This window comes from Rhinolophus ferrumequinum, chromosome 16 (assembly GCF_004115265.2).
Source record: "Rhinolophus ferrumequinum isolate MPI-CBG mRhiFer1 chromosome 16, mRhiFer1_v1.p, whole genome shotgun sequence".
Lineage (NCBI taxonomy): Eukaryota > Metazoa > Chordata > Mammalia > Chiroptera > Rhinolophidae > Rhinolophus > Rhinolophus ferrumequinum.
Genome location: NC_046299.1, coordinates 33,893,772 through 33,918,753, shown reverse-complemented (window position 1 = coordinate 33,918,753; position 24,982 = coordinate 33,893,772). Strand labels below are relative to the sequence as shown.

Here is a 24,982-nt window from a genome sequence, read left to right as displayed (position 1 = left end):
GCAAGAGCCAGCGTTTCTAGGGTCACCTAATTCACTGGGATGTGTCTATTCTTTGGGTTTTACAATGTCAATGCCACAGATGCTTTCACTGACTACTTTTCAAAGAATAAAAAGATGCATCTTGATTGAAAATAATTGTTTCCCATGTGTAATTATTAAACAACTAAACCCTTACCAATACTTAGAATTTCTGATTTTGTTCCCTCAAGCTTTTTGTTGCTTCCAGGATATACCTTGTTCCAAAACAACTAATAAAAAACAAAAAGATTTTAAATCAAATTTGAAATTGAGTTGACCCTCACCCTCCTCCTCTCATCACTTCATGGATCTGTGCTGTGTAGGGGGGCACAAGGGCTGAATAACAAACAGGGGAGCAGTGGAGACGTGAAACAGATCTGGGTATCTTATCCTCTCAAAAGCTCATTTCCTCTTCTGTAAAATTGAGAAAGCCATTCCCTTCCCCACAGAGTTACTATGAGAAGGAACTGAGATAACGTATAGGAAACACATAGTATAGTGCAAGACACTCAATAAATTATAGGAATCGCAATTATAGAAATACAATAATACTGTACGTAGTCATAGATAACAGCCAGCCTTTTAAGAAGTCAGTTTCTCATTATGATTCTTCCATTGCCCTTTGATTTCTTAATTTTGTTTTCTTTAGATTCCTGAGTTGTCCATGTTCTGAGAGAGAGAGAACTAGGAGGGAACACAGTTGATCGGAGCCCTGACCAAGTGAAAGGGATGGAAAACCAAGTAGGGATGCCTGAGCCCTACCAACCCCTGCCCATGCACCATTTTAAGGACAGCTCAGTTGTGGCCCTTGGCCGCACATATTCCACCAGAAGCAACATACTTCCTACTGACCTTTCTTATGGTTCATGAAGTCAGACTCTACGTATGAGTCCTAAAGCCATTATTTTTCCTTTCTCCCTTTTTGCCATCTCACTTTCAATGACTACCTTCATCCTGCGGGAGCTGTTCTAAAACCCAAACATGCCCACTGATGTCTCATTTCTGTTCCATTTCAAACCACATCCTATTTCCTTTATACTCAGTCATTATGATAAGCCACTTGTCATACAGAACTCCCTTCTAGCCAGCTCTTACGTTTACTTGGAATGTCTCTTAAAATCAATAATCACCTCTTTTAATATTTCTCTTCTTGTTCAGTAGAGGTCTCATGGGCCAGTTCAATTTAAAAGGCCATCAGTATGAACTGAGATAATGTCCTGATTTCTGTATAATTCATCACACGTTTAATCCTTTTCAACAGGAAGAATTCAATTATGGGGACACCCTATTGCAGTAGACTGGGCAGAACCAGAAGTAGAAGTTGATGAAGATACAATGTCTTCAGTGAAAATCCTATATGTAAGAAACCTAATGTTGTCTACCTCTGAAGAGATGATTGAAAAAGAATTCAACAATATTAAACCAGGTAGGACATAGCACAGAACATTACTTTTCCAAAACATACTTTAAAAACACTTATGCTTAAGATAACTCCCCATAACTTTTTATAGGATAACTCTCATTTATTATTTTCATAATTGCATGCAGAGTACCAAAACTATGTTCCTACCTTCAGATTAGAAAATAGGGATATATGGTCCTATGACATTTATCAATATTATAATTTGACAATTATCTGTGGTTATTTAATAAATACATATTTCCTTCACTAAACTATAAATTCCGTGAGTCCCTTTTGCTCTTTTGGTCTCTTCAGCTCCTGTCTTTGTGCCTGGAACATAATAGATGCTCAATAAATATTTACTGTATTAATGAATACATGGCCATATCTATAGACTAATACAGCATTTCTTAATCTCAATACTCTTGACATTTGGGGCCAGATAATTCTTGGTTGTGAGGGTCAGTCCTGTGCGTTATAAGATGTTTAGCAGATCCCAGGCCTCTACCCACCAGAGACCAATGGCAACCCCCAAGATTTAATAACCAAGAATGTCTCCAAACATTGTCAAATGTACCCTGGAGAGCAAAATACCTCCAGTTGGGAATCACTGGTCTAATGGAATATGATTGACTTTAGGTACATATGTAATGAGGTGACAATTCTAGGAAACTCATTTGGGTGAAGAGGAAGGATAAGGAATACAGGGAAAGTGGAAGAGGATAGCCAGTTGCTGCTCATCTTGTTAACAGTACTTTTCAGTGTCAATTTTAAGCCATGAGGTTGAGTCCCACTCTTTTTTTTCTCATATTGGAACTATAGCACTGTTCTTTTTCTGGAGCATCTTAAACTCCTTCCAGGAGACAGGTAAAGCATTTCAAGAAACTATGTCCAAGCATTTCCCAAAGCCAGTTCTACAGAACATTAATTCTACACACTGTTAGCAGATGTTACTGATAAAAGGGATCCATTGTCAAAAATAAGTTTGTAAACACCAGATTCAGCAAATTTAAACAGCTTTCTTTTCATTGTGGGACTTATCAGAGTCCTTTATCTTCTAATAAGCTTTGAATGTCTCCAAAAAGAGGAGATGGAGGATGCCGGATTTCCCAAATATTTGGACCATAAATCCCATTTTCTGTCAGACCACCTTGTGGGATTAGTGTGTCTTGGAACACACTCTGGCCTAAGTTTATCACTGTGGTGACACCTTTCCATAAATGAGAATTTTCTGTCTCCAGGCACTAATTCTCTAGCTGGTTGCTAAGCATGGCCCATGGTACCATCATGTTAAAACTGCCTGAGAATATTCACTTCACATTGTCATGTTGCCTGTTTCCAACTCCGGGTGCTATGTCAGGTTTAACAGAATAAGCTAATGATTCGTCCTAAAGGTAATTAGTCAGGATGTCATTTCTCCCTTTTTAAAGATTCACCAGAAATTTGTCTGTTTCCATCCATCAGGAACTCTGCTTTCCCTGCCATTTTAGTATGTGGTATGGCTCCATACCACCAACCATAACTCCATAACTGAGATAGAGACTACAAATGATTGACTGCCTCACTACGTGCCAGACACTTTCACAGCATGTGCCATTTATTCATCAACCCTGTGATGTACATTACTTTATTACTTCCATTATTTTCTGAATTAGAAAACGAGGACCCAGAGCAATTAAGTAACTTGCCCAGGATCATACAGCTAGCCAGTGGCAAATCCTGGATTTGAATCAGTCTGGTTAACAGAATGTTCTTCACAACCTTATGACTCCCGTACCCCACCCTTACTCCTTTACTCATTCATACAGTCAACTGTCATTACTTTAGTGGCTCCTATATGCCAGGAACTGTGGGAGGAGCTAACAGGTGATGTGTGTATGGAAGGAGTTTAAGATGCTCCAGAAAAAGAACAGGAATGACAGTCTATTCTTGGGGTGCAGAGAAGACTCATGTTAGGAGAAGTGACACGTAAGCTGAGATCTGAAAGTTGACTTCGTTGTGGGCAAAGGAACTGACATATACGCATATAAATATTGCTTCATAGCCACCCCTGACTTTTTCTTGACTTTCTGCCTTCCCAGAGTGAATAATAATTCTTAGTTTTATCTAATTAAAACATTCCCTTCTTTTGTGTGTGTGGAAAGGGCTGGAATAAGAAACTACTAAAAAGCTACTTCCTTTCATAGTTGTTAATTATCAGCTTTCCCAGGATGCATGTTGGAGACACATGTCCAGGCCCTATTTTTTAATGAAAATAATAAATGCCCCATCCGATGTATTCTATCTCTCTCTCTTCTTCTTCTTTCTCTCTTTGTCTCTGAATTGCAGAGGGTGGATCACTTGCAGACTTTTGCTGTACTGGAAGGAAAAGTCAGAGCTAACTAGTTTATTTTCCAGTGGAAACGATGTGTTTATACTTATCTAAAACATTTTATGTAAAGAAACAGGAAACTAATTCTTTAAATTTTCTATTTAAAGTTTGGATCCCTCGGAGGCACAAAAACAATCCCAGCAAATATTTGACCATGTATCTTTTTAATCCTGATTAACCCGAAAATAGTATGTTGCCACTCAGATAAATAAACGACAATCAGAGTGGAAACTGGGGACTGAAAATGTATGTTTTCCCCTAGTATGGTCTAAGGATACCTGCTGAAATTCTAATTATAGTCAGTCTACAAAATCTGAATTTCCTAAAACAGTTTAGCAACACAATCAGCTGGAAGACTTGTTAAAAAGAGGTTGCTAGCCCCGTCCCCAGTTTTTTATTCAATAAGTCTGGGGTGGGCCCCAGTATTTGCATTTCTATTAAGTTCCAGGCTGAAGCTGATACTCCTGGTCTGAGAACCACGCCCTCTGGTAATCTTCCCTTTGGCTTACAGTTGTGTTTCTCTTCAGGTAATTGATATCTGCTGACAAATTGATAATGAACAGAGTAATATTTTTCTAATTCTCTGTATTATGATTTCAGAGAGTCTTTTTCATCGTTGCTGATGGATTACCACCCATATTTTATTGCTTCACCCTCTGCCAAATGATGGTCAATAAATAAACTCTATACAACAAGGAAGAAACACATTCAAATAAGCCAAGTGGTGAATACTATTGTAGAGAAAACCAGTTTCTCACTTTCTAATTTGTGTGTTTTATGAGGCTAAATTTTCATGTATCAAGATTCCATAAAGCAGGTAGAGGTGGACATTGCTCAAAAAATGCAAGCCAATGTCAATATCTGAAAGGCGAATTTAAGAACACCTAAATCCATTATCATCTGAAATGCCACTCAACTAAGGTGGATGATCGAAGTTAGAGTGTGATAATATTTGCTCATTCCATGTACATTTATTGAGTGGCCTCTGTGCACAAAGCACTAGGTAGGAACTGGATGAAGACTATATATGAAGACACCTCTGACGCACAGCCTGTTCTTAGGGTGCTAACGGTCTAGGAGAGCCGAGGTGGAGGATGGCACTAAAGAATCAATATATCGGTGATGTATTCTAGAACTGTACACTTGAAACCTTTATAATTTCAGTAACCAAAATCACCCCAATAAATTTAACAAAACAAAAATAATTCCTTTTTTAAAAAAGATTGAATGGAGCAAAGGCTGGCAGGGTAAAGATCCTCATGGTTCACTTCTTACTTCTCAATTACCAAGACAAGCCATGGGGTTGAGTCACAAAAATTACCCCACCTGACAACGAAGGAATACAAAGTCCATGTTGGAAGTTTCGTTAATTACATGCCCCATGCTTCATGGTCTCTGATACCTTTATTTACTTTTCTCAACCTGACGAGACAATTTTGTCCTGTACAGCCATCGTCGTGAGAAGTCAAAGGTTGAATGCTGAGGGGAGAGAGAAGGACGTCAATTTTTTAAAATTATCCTTACATTACAGCACTATTAGTATTCCTAAGGAAACCAGTTTATAAACCATGGAACCACGTGGTAGAGTAGAAACTCTAATTGCCTCGTGACCTTGGATCCAAGAGGATAGCCGAACTTTGGCAGGGGAAGGAAGAAAGGAGAACCTGTCTCCTCTTCTGATCCTCCCTGGCATAAGGTTCCATCCTATCCTGTTTCTTGAAAAGCAGCATAAAAGAAGAAAACTTGGTCTCTCAAGATACACCCCAGTCAGTATAACTAAAAGAGAATAATTGGCACGTTAAACTGTTAGCAAGTTAATATTAAAAAGTTTCCATCTTAACTTCTCTCTAGGCAAAAGTTTTACTTTACATATTGAGTAAGGAACGAGATTCTTTAACAACATTTTAATAACGCTTTCACTCTATTCACAGGTGCTGTGGAAAGGGTGAAGAAAATCCGGGACTATGCTTTCGTGCACTTCAGTAACAGGGAAGATGCAGTGGAGGCTATGAAAGCTTTAAATGGGAAGGTAATATAGGAAACAGGAAAAATCTGTATAAATTCCATCAAAGTTTGGTGCGGACATTTTATTCAAAAGAACAATCCTGCAAGCCTATCTCACTCAAGCTTCTCCATCTCTGACATGGCAGCCTCAGTCCATTTAAGATGAACAAAAGAGAAGTGATGGAAAGTACAATGAATACGTGGCTCGCATGTCCAATTCTATCTCTAATTTTGGCTGATTTGGACAAGCCACTGGCCCTAAAATTCCTTAGAAAGAGGTTATTGGAGTAGATTATTTACAGGTATTTTTTTCCCATTCCAATTTTTACTCATTACTGCAAAGAGATTATCATCTTTGTAGTGCAGTATTTTGGAGGCTGATGACTAAAAAAAAAATGTCAAGGTAGCTGTTATTGTTCTGCCCTCAGAGTTTGATCTTCCAATTCTGGAAGGTTTAGAACTTCTTCATCTTGCCAAAAGTAAGGTCTGAGGAAAAACTTTTATAACCTTACTTCTAATATGTATGTAGAAACCAATATAACATTTTCTTATCAATCCCATAAACATTAAAAAATCTTCTGTAGACCACTTAGCATGTGAAATAATGTCCAGGATATGCAAAGAATCAAACCAAAGATGCTTGTCAAAGAACTAAGAGTCTGCCAGAAGAATAAGACAAGTAAACAAACACCTTTGCAAAGTACAGATAAATTTCATTTAAAAAAAAAGGCAAAACATGGGGAGAATGTTCAAAGGAGGAGTGGCTCATAATAAATCAGAGTATGTATCTTCATGGAGGTGAGAATATCTAAGAGAACCCATGAAAACTGGGCAGAATTTTAACAGAAAAAATCATGGCAAAAGAGAAGCTGTCTTGGAGGCATGCAATCTGAGAAGAGTTAGATATGATTGGAGAACAGTTTAAGTAGATCAATTTGGTTAGAACACAATGCATGTAAGGCTGTTTCCCCTATTACACCTTGCTGCAGTCAGTCCTAACAAGAGACAGATAGCAAAGACACTAATTACAAAGGTGTGAGTGTGGGGTAGGGGATCAAAAGAGGTAGTGCAGAAACCTAGGGCTCCTGGCACTCCTGAGTCAAAGGGACAGGGGCTGGAGAAGCAAAGGGAAACCTCAGGGAGAGAAGATCCTATGAAGCAGGGCCTATGAAGAGAAGTAGTGATCTTTGTTCAAGGGACACAGGCAGGCCAAGGTGACCTCTCAGAGAGGGAGCCAGAAGAAATGGCCCAAACTCACTGCTATCTCACTCTCCAACGTCCTGCCAAGATTCTTCGTTGGCCAAAGTCTGTCATAATCCAGAAGGCCCAGGAGCCCTGAAGATGATTCCATATAGAGCACCCTCCCAGGGCAGAGAGTCTGGAGACCGGTAGGGAGTAGGTCTGGAGGGCAGACAGAGGATGTCCCAGCATAGGCCCCTCAGACACAGTGGGGGCCGGGCATAAGAGCTCCTCCAGAACCTACAGAAATGTTTGAGTCCTGAGGGGAAAAAGCGCTGACTTGAAAATACAAAAAGAAAACTGCAAAGCAAAATTTAATGCATATTTAAATACATGTCTATGAAGCAAAACATTATTTCATCATCATTGAGTATGACCTTTAATATCATAAAAATATTATTACTTTGAAAACAATTTGCAGGTTAAGCTTTCTCAACTTAGAAACATTCCTAAGTATATATAATGATCGCTAAAAAGGGATAATCATTAATTAAGTGATAATTTAGGATTATTTATTATAGGATTATTAAATTAAATGCTAATTTATGATTAATTTATAAATAATTGAAAAAATTGGAATAATTACAATAGAAAATTTTCCAATTTTTAAAACTATTTATTTACAGCTAGAAATTTATAGCAATTTATACATATAGTATGTAGTTAAATATATATTCAATATTATTATTAAATATAAAATAAATATTATAATTATATTTAACTATAATGTGCTATCAGAAAATCAAAAGTAAGTTTGCCTAGGAACTATGAAGGCTTTTGAGTATGCATACGGATATTCATATTTAATTTGTAGACCAGGTGAAACTTTGAAGTTTTTTGTGTAATAAATGATCTTATTTACAACAGAGGGTGCCAAGAAAATATATACACATTTTAAGAAAGGAAAACTGTATTAAAATTGGAATACTCAATATATAACAATAACAAAAGATGTCACAAAAGAAGTCATGTTTGACTTCTGCAGTTACAAGAGGTGCTCAAAGTGGTTACCATCAGCATCCAGACACTTCTGACTACAGCGAACTACGGCAAACTAGGGCTTAAGCAACATTGACCAAAGGGTCCATTTGTATACATTTTTTTGGCAACCCCCAGTATTTGTAATGATCATATTTACAATTTAGGGAAATTAACTTACTAAGAGTTGAAATTTTATAGAGTAGGAAAGGGGTGTAATTGGATCTAGTTAAAAAGCTATTACAGTCACCCAAATGGGAAGAAATGAGGGCTTGAACTAGGGTGGGAATGGAATGTCGAAGAGAGCGCTACACAGGACTATGCGTGATGAATTCAAAGCACCCAGGAACTGATTGGATATAGGGGTAAGAGAGAAGGACAAGTCATCATAGGTTTTCAATATGGGAAACTAGGATAATGCTCTTAAGAAATATTGGTCAGGAAGGGAAGCCTATTTGAAGAGAAAACTGATGAATTGAGCTTTGGATGTGATTATTCATTTATTCTATAAGTAGGTGTGGATGTCAGTGATATGTAAGAAATGTTGCTGAGCTTGGGCTATACATATTAATAATATATTGTCTTAGCTCTTGAAATGTCTGAACTAAATAACTAAAATACAGTATTGAGTTTAAAACACTATTGGAGTGGCAGAGGAATGCAAAACAAAATCTATTTACAATAAGAATTCTGACTTTGCAGTAAAGAATCATTCCATTAAGAATGTTTTTGCTATGGAAGTGCCTATAAGCAGAGACCAGTTTTGGTGTCTCATCTTCTTCAACATAGGACTGAAGATACAAAAAAACTTATATCCAAGTTCACCCAATACTCCAAGTCTACTTCTTTTAATTATATCAACGTCAGTATAAGACAGTTGAATATCAACTGTATTCTATCTTTCAGTCTATCCGATCTAACATATTTGATACTGGTTCCTGCTACTAAAAAGTAGGATAGATACATGGAACTAGGGACAAGTTGCCCCAGAGGCTGAACAATATGGTCGGGATGACCACGAAGCAGGCTCTGACCAGGAGATTTCGATGATCCAGGAACCACTGAATCATTCATGAAATCAGAAAATAAGGGTGTACACTTAACTGCTGTGAAAGGGGATTTTTGCAGGTACACTTTATAGCATTTCTCTTTTTTACATAAAACAGAGGCTCATCATACTTGAAAGAAGCCTCAAATGCTTTCTCACAACCCCTAGTCCCTTGATAAGAAATACATCAATCTATCAAGTATTTGTTGAGAGCCATCTTTGTCCGTTGAGTATGCAAGCGGTACATAGAAGTGAGTCACACCTGTTGGTCTACACACAGCTATTATCTTCAACGTTTGGAGCTGTTTGGAGCAAAGTCAAAAACGTGTCAGAATAGAACCACTTCAATAATTCTTGAGGACAAGTTTTAAGGAGTGATTGATTTGAGACATCTCAATTCTGCCTCCGCCATCCCTGTTTGTTACTTCCCAGCTGTTCAGCAGACCAAAAGTTTGCTTCACAAGAAAGTACCTATGGGGGACAATGTACTAGCCTCACAGATTCCTATTCCTTGACTAGGGCCCCAGTGAAAACTTACTTACTGTATAGCTGCTCTAAAGAACAAAACACTTAGCTGGCTGGCAGCTGGAAAGGCCTAACTGGGCTGCTCATGCCAAGATGTTAATAATTGATAAGATCTCTCTATTGATTTCCTTTCACCTTCATTGTACTTTGCTAGGTAGTGGAGATTATACTCCATCCATAATTAACTTAAATGTCTTAGAATTATATAATGATATAAATATGTAATTTAAAACACATATATCACATTAAAAATACTACCTAATTGTCTGTATCAGTGACTATATTCAAATAATAAATGTATAACCAATACATTAATGCACGGTGGCCAATTTGTCACTGTCAAAACTGTTGGCAGCTTATATCCAACTTATCAATAACACCATTCAGGGAAAATTTGACTGGCACACAAGTACCAGCCTATAAAGAGACAAGATACATATAATTGAGGCACTCAGTACACATACCAGCAAATAGGCTAACACCAAAGGAAACACATTACAAGGACTCAACCACACTTGATTGTCTTCATATCTTCTCTTATTGCTTTTTCCTTGCTCTCTACACAACAGGTGTTGGATGGTTCCCCCATTGAAGTGACCCTAGCCAAACCAGTGGACAAGGACAGTTATGTGAGGTATACCCGAGGCACAGGTGGAAGGGGCACCATGATGCAAGGAGAGTACACCTACTCTTTGGGCCATGTTTATGATCCCACTGCAGCCTACCTTGGAGCTCCTGTCTTCTATGCCCCCCAGGCCTATACGATTCCCAGCCTTCATTTCCCAGCCACCAAAGGACATCTTGGCAACAGGGCCATTATCCGAGCCCCTTCTGTCAGAGGTAACACTAATCAGCTCTTGCCTTAGAATAACTCTTAATTTTAAATGATTTGTATTGCAATAGCCTTAGACAAGTTGGATGGGTGCACTGGGAGAAAAGGACTGGAAAATTGTTTATGAAAAATCAAATGTTACATCAATAGTTTTCCTTCAATAGGAATCCTTTTTCACATTACAACTGGTTATTGAGAAAACTTGGTCACAACATGATGCAAATGAGTTGCACACATTTGATCTTTGCATGCACCTGTAAAATTTGCACAAACTAAAACTCAGGTCCACAACTGTTAGCTTCTCCCTTATCACTGAACTACCATATTGCATTCATATGTGACTCATTACAAAACTTCCTGACAGCAGACAGTCCAATGGAAACCAATCACCACAAATAGCAAAAACATGTAAAGGCACATGTGTGTTAAATAGTAACTCGGTGTCATCATCTTCAGATATAAATCACAAATTATCATAAATATATTCTAACAGATACATGACATACTTTCATCTACCTCCCCCAGGAAATATGTGCTATGCCTTCTAAAAAGCCACATTACTAAGGAAATCAATTTACTTATTTAGGATATGGGTAACTAAATATTAAAGCACAAACAGAAGGAAAAAAAAAACTCAATCTGACTGCTAAACAACAAATCTTTCCTATTGAATCTTAAAAGAATTCCAAATGTTCCAACAGTTTTCTGAGTTCAGTTACATCAAGCAATATTAAAAATAAGGAAAGCATTTTTTTTTTTATTTCCAAGAAACTAGTTTGTCTCTGCCTAATGGGATCCTTCAGAGTGGTTCTGCTAGGAGCTGGCTAATACCAAAAGAATCCCAGTTCTAGCTTCCAAATATGACATCACTCTAGGCAATTCAACAAACTGTGTATTTAAATCTATTCTTGGGCTTGACTTAGAAGCAAAGGGGCATGTCCAGATTACTGTGGAAACAATTATCTTACTGTCTTTTACTATTTTTCAGGAGAACTGAATTGACCATCATCCTAAGAGCTCTAGTCTTCAAAAGGCTTAAAAGTTCTATACGCATAATACAATCACTTCCCCTAACATAGTAATGCCAAAGAAATCATCAGGATGTCCTTTAGGATAATCGGTCTATATAATGACAAATTATGTCATTAAAACATTATATATTTATAATCTAAAATACCATCATAAACAATCCATACATTACATATAACTTGTCAACCAGTTGTAATGTAAGAAAAAAAAAAAAAGCTCTACTCCAAAGGAAAAAAATACCTGTCTTATAACAAGAAAGAAATCAATGAATGATATTCACGGATGAAGGGTAATCAATTTAACATTTTTATCTTTATGCTACCAATAGGAAATCAAAGTAGCAATGTGGCAAAACAAAAAAATCAAAAGGAATCTATTAATGAAACTCAATGGAAATGTACTCCTCGTATTGACAAAACATTAAGAGAGAAAATGGTGAACTTAAAATGCTTTCTACATGTTGGTTTTCCAACAGGTCATTGGGAAAGCTAGAATTCATTTCTGATTTACTGATCAATGACAAAAAAATAAAATGCAAGACTGATTTTAATACATGTAACCATATTTTGCTAGGATGTTTTTCAAAAGCACTTTGCCAACATTATTCTACAGAAAATAAATGTCAACGAAAGGTTATCTGAAGTCAGAAACTGCAAAATGTTTCTCTGTTCCAAAGTTTTAAAGTGGTTCTTGTACTTATCAGTAGCTTTGATAGGACATACTGCTTTCTTCCAGGTAGTTAAAAAAGAAGACAAAAAAAAAAGAAAAGAAAGAAAGAAAAAGGAAAAAAAAAAGCCACGTACGGTGAACCCCACTTTATATTGAGTTTCATTACATTAGAATCCTAGAGGTTTTTCCCCATCTTCGGGGCAATAATCAATGTGACTCGGGCTAACTTTTCCATTACAGTAAGATTCAGGGTGATTTTCTGGTGGTTTGATTCAGCTTAATGCCTTCTTACATTCCTAGAAATTTACATGAATGTACCTGTAGGGGCTGCGGGAGTGAGAGGACTGGGCGGCCGTGGCTATTTGGCATATACAGGCCTGGGTCGTGGATACCAGGTCAAAGGAGAAAAGAAAGAAGACAAACTCTATGATCTCTTACCTGGGATGGAGCTCACCCCGATGAATCCTGTCACCTTAAAACCCCAAGGAATTAAACTCGCTCCCCAGGTAGGTAATGTTATTCCAGAGATAGTTTCTTTAAGTTGAACCAAAGACCATCATTCACTTTTCATCAAACGATTTCACTTGATCCCTACTTGGACTATTGTTTTGTTTGGGTTTGGTTTTTTTAACGTAGATAAAGTGACCAATCAACATAATGTACTATGAAAGAATGCTAAGTATTGAGTTCTATTGTTCCATTATAGACTCTTTTTCTTTTTAATTATAAAATTTGACAATTTAAATAATCTTCTACTGAAATGCAAAGATCCTGAGAGCTATTAAGAATTATCAACCAATACCTTAAAATAATATGAAGCAAATAAACTTAATTGAAAATAAATGCCAATTGTGTGTAAGCCAGGTTGGTGAGCAAATGAAGAGTATGCATGAGAGGGAATGAATAGACCATTTAGGACATCTTTTCTCGCAAACACTGTTTTTAAGGAAAAAACACCACGCTGTCTATGGTAATATCATTACTCACATTAAGTATGAGGTGCCATAATCATATCAAATCAAGTCTTCTGCAGTGATTGTATTTGAACAGTGGCATTATGGTGAGTTTTTATTGCTTTCATTTCACAGTTCTAGGTTTCCAGATTTCTGCATGAGACTGTGGTTTTTATTATTGGAAAATTAAAAGTTGTTCCAGTACGAAAACTGAATAACAAACCAGGGTTAAAAATAACATAAAACAGGACTTGTGTTAACCCTTAGAGTGTTCCCTATGAAGGTACAGTGCATGCTGGTCTCTCTGCAGAGACGCTTTTGCTGAATAACCAAAATCTAGTTGTTCGGAGTTACAGTTTGTATATTCTAAAGGAAATTTTCCTACTCTTACCCCAAAGGGATAAGCCCTAAATTTATGGAAGTAGCCTTATGATTTCAGTCAAATAGAAAACTTGGTTTTCTAAAAGCTCATTGGTATTTTTTTATAGGATTAATGGCTGTTTTATACACACAAATTAGTTCATCTAAGGTTTCTGTTAACCCTGTTAATCTAGGCAATTAAAAAAAATGCCTATCAGAGTGGTAAACAGCAATCATTTGTTTGTTCAAAAACCATTAACTGGGCCTGCATTGTGATAGGCTCCTGGGGATGCAAAAGTGAGTAAATACAACAGAATCCTTGCCATCAAAAATTATTAATGTACGGCACAACAATAATCCAATTAAAAAATGAGCAAAAGCCCTGAACAGACATTTTTCCAAAGAAGATGCACAAATGGTCAACATATTTTTAAAAAAGAAAAAAGGAGGAAATCCTGACATTTGAGGCAACATGGATGGACCTTGAGGGCATCATGCTAGGTGAAATAAGTCAGACAAAGAAAGACAAATACTGTATAATCTCACTTATACGTGGAATCTTAAAAAGAAAAATCCAGACTCAGAAAAAGAGATCAGATTTGCAGTTGTCAGTGGTGGATAACGGGGGTGGTGGAATTTGAGGAAGGTAATTAAAAGGTACAAACTTTTAATTATAAGATAAATAAGTAGTAGAAATGTAATGTATACGATGAGATGACTATGGTTAATACCACTGTATGATACATACGAAAGTTGTTAAGAGTAAATCCTAAGAGTTCTTATCACAAGGAATTTTTTTTCCTTTTTTCTTTTTCTTTTTATTGTAGCTACATAAGATGATAGATGCTAACTAAACTTATTAGGGTAATCATTTCACAATATATGTAAGTCAAACCATCATGCTGTATACCTGAAATTCATATAGTGATATATGTCAATCATATCGCAATAAAACTGGGGGAAATGATATCCCAATTCAATGAGAGGATACTGACAAATATACAGACAATTACAATAAAATCTAGTAAATGCCACGATGAAGCTCTGCTCAGAAAACACAAAACTAGTCATCTAATCTACTTTGCATTAAAATCTCAAAATAAGGAACCTTATTAAAGTACCGGGATACCTGCAAATCTTTTAAGAAAATAAAAACCAGTAATCATCACAAATTCAGTATAACATTTCTAAGAGCTTTTATAGCATGAGTAATAATCTCTGCTTTTTATACCAAACCTAATTAGAAATTGGTCATGCGTTATCTTAATATGTGCACAACCATCTGTATCAACTAATGAAAGTGCTTTAACTAATTTGTCCCTGAATTTCCGCAACTATGGTGTAGAAACTGAAGACCATGTCACTCCCAGCCAACGTGGATGGAGCCTGAACAACTCCATGGTGGAGTTACAAACTTCCGGCAAGAGCAAAAGAACAAGAGCTTCCCTGCAGAGTCAATAGTTAGAGTTGGTAGTCCCTTAGTGTGTGTTTACCCAATGGGCCTAGACAGGAAGGCAGAATGTCTGCCAGTTAAAGCAATTTATTATTGCCCAGGAACCTTGGAGAATGTTTTGCAGCAGACAAGCGATGCTACAAAACTAAGAAAGCTACAAAGACAAGAATAGTAAAAGGAAAAGTTAATAGAGAAGATAGGAGCAATCTACAAGTTTAATAAACTGGAAAATGTTATGCTATTGCAGCTGGATTGGTGTTAGAACAAATGAGATAAGTTCCGTAGATTCATCCTGGGACATTGTTCTGTCCCAAAGAATTATTTTTTCAGACGTATGCCCTATTTTTTACACAGTCTACTGAATCTGCTGACTAATGGGAGCATTGGGGCTTGTGAGTCACCAAACATGGCTTCAGGATGAAGAAGATAAGTGCCTTTAGACACGATTCAGTTTGGAATAATGACAAAAGGAAAAAAGCATACAGGAAGATGCTGTAAATGAGATCACTGTAAAAATAACCAGAGGTAGTGTTTTGCCAAAAACATCGCAACTGTCAACATCCATCTATGTATGCTCAACATTAAACAGTAACCCAGTAAACTTTTAAACTCTATTTTTATGAAACTGTGAAGTTAAAACCCTATGATAAATAATATGAAATAAGAATATACTGTATTCTTGGTTATTTTCTCTAAGCCATTATAAACAGAAGGATGGAGGGTACTAATGAATAAATCCAGACAGTGCTAGAATATCAAATTTTTTTTAATGGAATAAACATATCAAACAAATCATAAAAGTAAACTATTAGTAAAAAGTTACAGCTAATGGACTAAACTAAAAACATTAGAATAAATGGTGTGAAAATGATTTTTATGAATGAATAGAACTAACGTTTTAAAAGGAGTTCAAATTGAGTTCACCTTAAATTTTATGAGTCATTAAACCATGTGGCATTTTATATCTTCTTGTATCAGCTTAAACTCTAAGGAGCAGAGTTTAAAAAACTGAAAGCTGGAGAAATAATGCAAATGTGACATTTGAAAGGGAAATCTTTTTTCACTCTTGTAGATACTAGAAGAAATTTGTCAGAAAAATAACTGGGGACAGCCAGTATATCAACTGCACTCTGCCATTGGACAAGATCAAAGACAACTATTCTTATACAAAATAACCATTCCTGCTCTGGCCAGCCAGAATCCTGCAATGTGGGTATCTTCTCCAAGTTCCTAATCATTTAGATTTTAGAATGAGGCTCTTGTAAAGTAAATGTGTTTATCACTATCTAAATGAGAGAAATATTCAAGTCTACTACCTACTCATTTTTCATTAAATGCAAATGTTGAGATGTGTAGTTGGGATGTATATGCCACCTATGGGACTGGCATCTTAAAGCCCCTAAGTTTCATACAGACAATGAAGACCAGATAGTATAATCAACCCACAGAGGACTGCAGATGTAAAATGTAATAGATATGAAAATTGTAGCCTATTCACTTATCTGTGTAGTATTTACGTTCAACCACATGAAATTGCCATTTTATACATAACGTCATGTTCTGTCATTTAAATTTTAGACCAGAGATACAACCTCTCTGTTAGTGGATATCACCTTCTGAATTTTACCTTGAGCCTGCATTTCTACATATTTTAGGAACAACTGTGTTTCACATGTATCTTAGAAAAGCCACGTAATGAGTTACAATTATGCTCCAGAAATGTCATCAGTCACTGATGTGCTAGGTCAGTTCACAAATATTCTTACATGCATATACATGTAGAAGTTTTAATAGCAAAGAGAATGAAAAATACCCATACAAAATTCTATTATCATCTGAAAAAGCTAGCAGCACCTTAGATTTTTACCTGACTCAGTAGCACAAGTTTAAAACGCCTACGCTGACTACACTTTCCAGACACGCTTTCACACCTCCGAAGTTAAGCGCCTATGTGGACGAAGCAAAGACATATGCAGCCGAATACACTCTGCAGACCCTGGGTATTCCCATCGATGGAGCTGACGCTCCGACTGTAGCTGCTGCTGCTGCTGCTACTGCTTTTCCAGGTATGGAAATATTGCACCAGAAATGGTACCCTGAAGAGTGTTTGGGAAACCCTTCTTGGTACATTGGACCCTAGAGTTGTTTGTGAACACCCAAAACAAATCCGATTTACGCCATCTGTGACCAAAAAGAATTTGCCAGATAAATGAACTATTCAAGTATAAAGCAAGAGAACTGAGCTGGGCAGCAGAAGTGGGGTCTGGTTTCGGCTCTGCTTTAACAGCTGTGTGATCTTGAGTCAGTCTTTCTGCATCTGATTTGCTTTGGTTTCATTTGGTTTGGTTTTCACTTTTAGCAAGAGAGATTGGAACTGCCTGTTAACAGCTGATATCTATTTGAGCTCTTACAGTGTGCCAGACACACCTAAATGCCCAGCATGATTTATATTATGTCAGTAATGCTCATGATACCACAAAAGGTAGATAGGTTCTATCATAATGCCCATTGTACAGATGAAGAAACCAAGTACTGGAAAGATTAAGTCATTTGGTCAAGATCTATCAGCTTTTAAGCAATCCTTGGGATCCCTCCCCAAATCTAACCTTCAATTCTATTTTTATTACTTTGATTTTTGAAAGAGATATGCAGATCACGTTTTTCTTAAATTAGTTTAAGTCAAAAGCTCTGTGTGTGTCAGAGAGAGAGAGAGAGAGAGAGAGAGAGAGAGAGAGAGAGAGAGAGAGAGAGATCCTTTCAATATGTACATAATCAGACCTCATTTTATCTGTTCTGTAATTTTGGTCTGGGGCATAAGCTGATTGCTTTAAAAAAAAAGCCTGTCTGTAGACCAACATGCCTTCAGGGTTACATTTAAAAGACTTTTCCCCATTTATTAGGTACCCACAACAAATGCTGGTAATTAAAAATGAATCCTCTAGAAATTAAAGAGGACCAGATAAGAAATTTCTTTTGGAAATTTTCCCTCAGCATTTAGTTTGAGTATCTCCATTCCTTTTTAGTAAGGAAAGTTTATTTCTTTTAAAGAAATTTGTTGTACTGACTTGTCGTTGTCTTAGTATACCCCCCATAAGCCCAAATCAGAGTTCTGGCTAGATTTAGAACTATGACATTCATATTGATTGATTAATTCATATATTGGGTATATGAAGGAATGAGAACTCTAGTCCTCACATCCATAACACCTGAATCACTCTCATTTTCTTTTATTTCTCAAAAATTGTGAATATATCCTCCACTCAGGCAAGTGAAGCTGAAACTAATCATGCTTCACACATGAATGTGACCTCAATTCCAGTCTTGTTCTATAGAACCAGGAGATGTATGGAGTGCCCCTGAGAGGTTACCAAGGGAACAGCTGCCACTGCAAAGAGCAAATTCTGCCCTGGGTTGTACTGGGGCCATCAGCCCAGTACTTGCTTTGCATGCAATAGTGTGTTGACATGTCTGTCTACTGGGGACCTCTCAGGACTTCTCAGTTCTTGGAGAAAGTTGAACCCCTGTCTTGCAGAAAGCTGCACCCCAAAGACACCTAACTGTAATGTATTATAAAAATAAATGAGCCATTGTCAGAAGAATTTTAAAGTTTACTTTCACTTCAGAAAGGACTTACTTTTATGCAAGAATGTTTTATCTTATCCTCACTTCTATTTGCTCCTGCGAAGTGAAAAATATTTAGGGTGTGAGAGTTGTCGTGGGAATGCCTAAGAATATCAGAACTCCTCTTATAGCTTTACTGTGGAATCAAGCAGAGAATAATAGGTTGCAAGGAAATAATCTGTTTGAAACACAAATACTCCTGCACTTAAGAAATTAGCCAAATTGGAAAAGAAAATTCAAAATCCCTAGAGATAAAATCTATGCTACACATACATTCACTTACTTACTTTAGAAATACTGTTTCCAAAATTATGAAAGTAATCGTTAACACATTTCTCATATCCTTGGAAATGTAGCAAACTTCACTAGTGCATTAGTCAGCATTACAGCCCAAAGTGCACGAGCCAAGGGTTGGATTTGATTTTTTTTTAATAGTCCAGCCAGTTTCCTGCCACCACCTCCTGAGAAGCCACCAGAAAGAAATCAATGTGTCTGGGATTGGGCAGACTTCCACAGCACATAAACCAAATGAGCTTTTGCTTTTTTTTAAATCAAGTCCCCATTCGTTGCTTAAGTATACTTTTCTTTTCTTTTTTTTTTTTTTGGTCATCTTTTACAATATTTGGATCATGTCAGAAATGCCTAGGTTTTGGTCAAAACTTTAACAGGGAAATATTGCTTTTAGGTAATAGCTGCTATGCTGTCTTCTTCAAAAGTTAATATTAATCAACTAGATACATGATGATTTCCTTATCGGTCAAACCCCTTGGTTATCTGAGAGTGAGGACGAACTTCAAGGCCTGCAAATACACCAAAGACAGCTTAAAGGAAGGTTGAGAAGATATTATTTGCCCTTCATGGTTAGGTCTAGTTGTGGACAGGCTAGGTATTTGCTTTCATGGTGCTAAACTCTAAAAATAAGCTAGAACTTTAAATATTTCTCCTACTGGTCTACTCAGTTCTTACACATACTTCTTAGTTAAGTAAAGCAACTGGTTTTAACATTTCATTTAGGTAGGGGTTGAGTATGCAGCAGAAGCAGACCCACAGGCCCCCATTCTCCACGCCATACCAACCGATCCTCCCTCCTTTATAAATTTTGAGACCCTCTGTAAAAGTTCTAAATCTCAAACTTTAATCAACTCAGCATCCTGTTAAATTTCTGTTTCTTGGAATCTATCCGCAATGTTTCTAATTATTTAAGAGGGAAGTGATTCTGACACAGGTTTCTGACCTCATTTTGAGGAACACTGTCCCCTAAAGAATGAGTTCCCTGAGAGCACCTTTTAAAATGGACATATGAGAATTTGTACATATTCCAAAAAGAAGACAATAAGCCAAAGGGAAGCAAATCAGAATCCCTTTCATTAAATTTTCTCTGCCTCCTCCTCCAGGATATGCTGTCCCTGGCACAACTGCACCTGTGTCTGCAGCTCAGCTCAAGCAAGCAATGACCCTTGGACAAGACTTAGCAGCATACACAACGTATGAGGTCTACCCCACTTTTGCAGTGACTGCACGAGGGGATGCATATGGAGCCTTCTGAAGATAATTGCCTTTTATTTTAATAATAAGATATACAAAACTCTATATAGAAGAAATAAACCTCTAACTCAGTCCCCTAATGATCACATGTAATACTTTTCCTAAAATGATGCCTTTCCTGAGACTGTATAGCTTATACTAACTATAGAATCTTGACCTGAGAATGTTACTCCTAATACAATCAAAAGGTAAGGAGCCTTTTGTCTAACAGAAAGCTAAAGAGCCAATGCCCCCAAAAGTTGTTCTTCCAAAGTTCCTGAGTGCATTGCGAATATGTTTACAAACCCTGACCGAGTGGAGAGACGGCTGCGCAGAACTGGGCAGTTAGTAATAACAAAGGGACCCAAGGAAACTCTAGAGTCTGAACCCTGGCTCACAGCTGCTTTTGTGATACACAAAGTCACAAAAGGCAGAGTGAGGGTGGGGGGATGCTTTTCAAAACGTGTTCCCCATTGCCCACTACGCCGGGCACGTTCGCACAGTGGAGTTTGTGAAAAGCCTGTCCAAGGGAGGATGAAGACAGCATCACTGCAGTTTAAAAATTCCATCCAGTCAATGTGTCATAGGTCAGGATCGCCCTGTCCCCAGAAATCCCTGGGGACTTCCTGGAAATTGATGTGGTCTCTTATAGACATGGTTCAAAAAAAATCCAGGCCAATTGTTTAGTAAGCTCATTAGCCCACACCTCTTTTCCCCTGGAACTCCTGCCCCTCCCAAGGATCCTACAACACAATCATCGTTCCAACTTGAAGTGACTTTTTCTCATTTTAAATATTTAACATATTGCTTTATTTTCATTTCAGCCTCATTTTGCTCATCTCTGGTATCTTAAAAAAGGCAATCACATCTACAGAATATCACCTATGATATTTTTTGCTATTCAGCAAATTGGCTGAAAAGTCATTTCAAAGAAAGAAGTGAAGATTTATTCTTATTTCTTTGATCTTTTTTGCAGTACCCAGACCACCATCTAGCATTCAGAGACAGTTATGTTAACTTGGGTTCAGCCTTGAACTGTCTAACCCACTGATACTAAATCTGCCAAGAAATCCTCTACCTTCCCCCTTGCTTTGACTTCCAATAAGTATCAGACAGCTTTAACATAGCTGAGTGCTTTGGTCTTGGAACTGTTACAGGAAAACCTTACATCTGTCACTGCTGATTAGAAGCTGATTCTTTAGACACTCAGCAGTGGTGTTACTTACCAAAAGTCCCTAGAGTTTGGGGCCTCTTCTCCAGCAACATCTGATGGAGGTGAGGGTGCTATAAAAACTGGGATGTAGGGGGAAGTAGAAGATACTATTTTCCTGCCATCCATGTAAATGATTGCTTTTTGTTCAAAACAGAAATAATCAAAGTCCAAATACCAAATACCTATTACTACCACTCCAGTCTCATTTGTGATTTAAGACATAACAGTACTACTACAATTTCCATTTTAAAAAATCCCTTAGCCCTTGTAAAATTCTATAGGACTCAAACAAAAAATATAACTACAGAGGCATTTAAAAAATTGTCAACTCTTGAATGGAATTCTGTGATCCAACATCAGGCCAGATTCCAATCAAAATCAGATAAATTCCAATAACAATTAAAAGTCTTTGTCACCTTTCAGTTCTATTAACTCCAATCAGATACCAAAGGCCTCAACGCTCCTGATGAAACTCTGAAAGGTCTTGTGTTTTCAGCTTCACATTTTGCTTCTCTTATTTTCTAGAACAGTGGTTCCCAAACTTGACTACACATTAGAAACACCTGGGGAGCTTTTCATACCGCCCATGCCAAGATCATACCTCACACCAATTACATTGGAATGTCTTGGGGTCAGAGCCTGGCATCAGTGTTTTTTAAAATCCTTTGGTAATTCCAATTTGCAACAAAGTTTGGGAACTGCTATATTTGTATTTTCATTCTATCCCTTAACATTTTTTTCTTTTTTATTTCACTTTTGTTAAATAGAAAAAAAACAAAATGCAAGAAAATTTGTCAACGTGAAAGCAAATTGTCAAATTATTTGTTTTACATATACTCATCTCATGAACATATGAATTTAAGTATAATTCATATTGACTTCAAACGAACAAACTCAAAAAATGAGAAAGTGAAAAATTACTCCTTAAACAATTCTTAGGTCCAAATTTACACTCCCCACAGACCAGCTGTTATACTCAAAGAGAGTAATTACAGTGGGGGCTTACAAATTCCTACTCAGTCCATAAAAGCTTTCCAAATTCCAAGAAGCAAAAGTTTTAATGTTTTTTAAAATCTTTAAAAATACATGTGGGGATGGCCAGTTAGCTCAGTTTGTTAGAGTGTGGTGCTGATAGCACCAAGGTTGCCGGTTCGATGCCCGCATGGGCGACTGTGAGCTGTGCCCTCCTTAAAAATAATAATCAATCAATCAATCAATCAATGTAAAATGACACTCTGAATGTCTAGTCAATGCAAAATAGAAGGTTTCATCCAGAGGAATTTTCAATTTAATCAAAATAAACACACAGTAAGTTAATACAGGAAACCCTTCATGAGAAAAATCATTATTCCAGATTAAATTATTATCACTTTTTTTTAAGGTTAAAAGCAAAGACCTAAATGTACAATAGAATAATACCAAAGTATCAAGAAAATTACCACTGGAACACAATCTCATTACTTGCCTGAGGAAAACCACAAGTATCCATGACATTTACTTCCTAAGGACGCATTTTGCTCAAGTGAGTAGATGTGGTTTTATTTATTGCTGAAATTTTACTTCACTCTAATAAAATCTAGAAACTACTTTCAATTCCATCAGAACATATTCATAAAAAGTGTAGATGTGTCTACCATGTCATCTGTTTGCATTTACTTTGCCCAAGTTAAGTAATGTAAAGCAAGTCCAGGTATACTGGGTTTAAAAAAAGGAGATATTTAAAAACTCAAGTGTAGAACCAAAGGTTTATTTTGCATGCTCTTTGTATATTTGGACTTCATACTTAGCATCTATTTAATACCAATCATACCTTGTATGTATCAATACCCATTTTTCAGCTATTTCTTATTGCTTCCTAGAAAAAATTGTTCATGGAAAAAATGAAAATGAGTCAACCAACCAACTAATAATATAAAATACCCAAACCTATAATTTAGAAATATCTAGTAAATTAGAATTGGGTTTCTAAATTTTGGTAATTAATAGCTTACTGAGAATTAAAATGAGCCAATGTAACTTTGAAGGAAATGGATCAGCAGTGAGAGTCGATAGCTATGAGGTTGGTGTAAAAGTAATTGCGGTTTAAAAGGTTAAAAACAATTGCAAAAACCGCAATTACTTTTGCACCAACCTAATATTTTCCTACCTGTAAAAATGTTTCTTCTTCTAAAATTGCTGAACTTCTCTCCCACCCCATTAGTAAAAGCAGACCAGCTTTAACCACAACAAAACGTATTTCTCTTAGGTACCTAGTTTTCCCCTCCTGACCCTGCCTAAACTTGCTATCATGCTGAACCACACTGTATTTGGGTCACAGCACTTAAAACGCTGCTGGAAAGCTACCTCGTGTTAAGAAAATATGGACTTCAAAAAATATTTAACAAAAGAGGACTTATTTCCAAGCCACAGTTCTTTAACATTTTATGGTAGATGAAAATTAAATAGCTATGTATTGTTACTAGCTATGCAAGAAATTAGTTTTAGTTTGACTTAAAAGTTTATTTTTAAAGACACATTCTTTCAATCACATAGATTATCTTTTTATAAATATTGCCTCAATATTATTTTCAGTTTATGCTAATTTTCACTCTATTTCTAAATGACTATTTTATAGTTCTGTCTTGGATAACAGGGTCATGTTTGAATCCATGGGGACAGGGAAATTCTCCAGGATGTCTTTTGCAGAATAAGGATCAATAAAGAAAGTTAGTATTTTGAGTAAATCGTCTTTGTACTCAAAGCTACAAAGTTGGGTAAAATTTACTATTGCTGTGCAACTCCAGCCCTATCCAAGATTTTCCAAAAGTAATTTACCATTAAAATTGAACAGTGTGTCCCAGTAGTCACATAAGGCCATGGTCATTTATCTCCTTCTTGCACTCATATGGAAGTTGCCAGGAAGTGAAAACATACCCACAACTTAACCTTAGAGACTTGGTACTTTTTATATTTTGTAAATACATTTTTGTATCTTGTAGATATATCTGTTAAAAGACAAAATTGTTTCAAATATGACACCATAGGTGAACTTTGTGATAAATGTTTTAAAAGAAAAACATTAATAGCATAATTTAGGAATGTTAATATACTTATTGGAAGACAGAGAGAAATTAGGTCACAAAACATTGCTATCCGACACACAACAGTTATCTACTGGGTTTTGCTAAAGTGATTGTCAAATCTGATGTTGACATTTTGTTTTATTCTAGTGACATCTTGAAAATGCTTTGAGTTTTACAAGAACATACGCAGAGAAAGTGTTATGTATCCACCAGTCTATAAGTCTGTATTTGTCAGTGTTAGAACAAAGCACAGCAAGTCCTACTATAATGAGTAAAACTATCAGGAAAATGAGATTTATCTGACACCTGTACTCTATCTCTTATGGAGTAAAACATTTTTAACATTTTTATTCAATAAAATATGTGTGCAAAATATTACATTGCCCACAAAATGCCAAACGTTTTAAAAGCCAGCTTTTTCTTACAATGTTTATATAGAACGTAGAATGCATAGGTTTAATAAGGCCATATGTCCACCTAAACACATAGACTCATTTATGAAAGCCTGCAAACTTTATGTGACCCCTGCTCCCCTCAGTTTTGCAGGAAAGATCAAAGAAAACCTTATACTTGAGCTGAGAGTGAAGAGAAATTTATAACCAATCTAGAAGTGAAAAGTAATTTGGAAACCAGAAGCCTTCATCCATTCTAAAGTGCCTGGAATGAAATACAGAATGCTCT

General features: G+C 36.6%; 1 protein-coding gene across 5 annotated transcripts in view; it reads left to right on the top strand.

The window, feature by feature from the left end:
• A1CF (APOBEC1 complementation factor) overlaps positions 1 to 23,926 on the top strand; it is a 76,502-nt gene extending 52,576 nt beyond the window's left edge. For 2 of the 5 annotated variants that reach the window (XM_033130662.1, XM_033130660.1), the window contains 7 exons: positions 1,280 to 1,444; positions 5,723 to 5,820; positions 10,155 to 10,425; positions 12,416 to 12,621; positions 15,954 to 16,090; positions 16,799 to 16,947; positions 19,897 to 23,926. In XM_033130662.1, the coding sequence (XP_032986553.1) occupies positions 1,280 to 1,444; positions 5,723 to 5,820; positions 10,155 to 10,425; positions 12,416 to 12,621; positions 15,954 to 16,090; positions 16,799 to 16,947; positions 19,897 to 20,048 (1,178 nt within the window). In that variant the 3' untranslated portion in view covers positions 20,049 to 23,926. The remainder of the gene's footprint in view (positions 1 to 1,279; positions 1,445 to 5,722; positions 5,821 to 10,154; positions 10,426 to 12,415; positions 12,622 to 15,953; positions 16,091 to 16,798; positions 16,948 to 19,896) is intronic. The other 3 variants (XR_004425318.1, XR_004425317.1, XM_033130661.1) reach the window with 3 other exon arrangements.
• Positions 23,927 to 24,982: the final 1,056 nt, after the last annotated feature.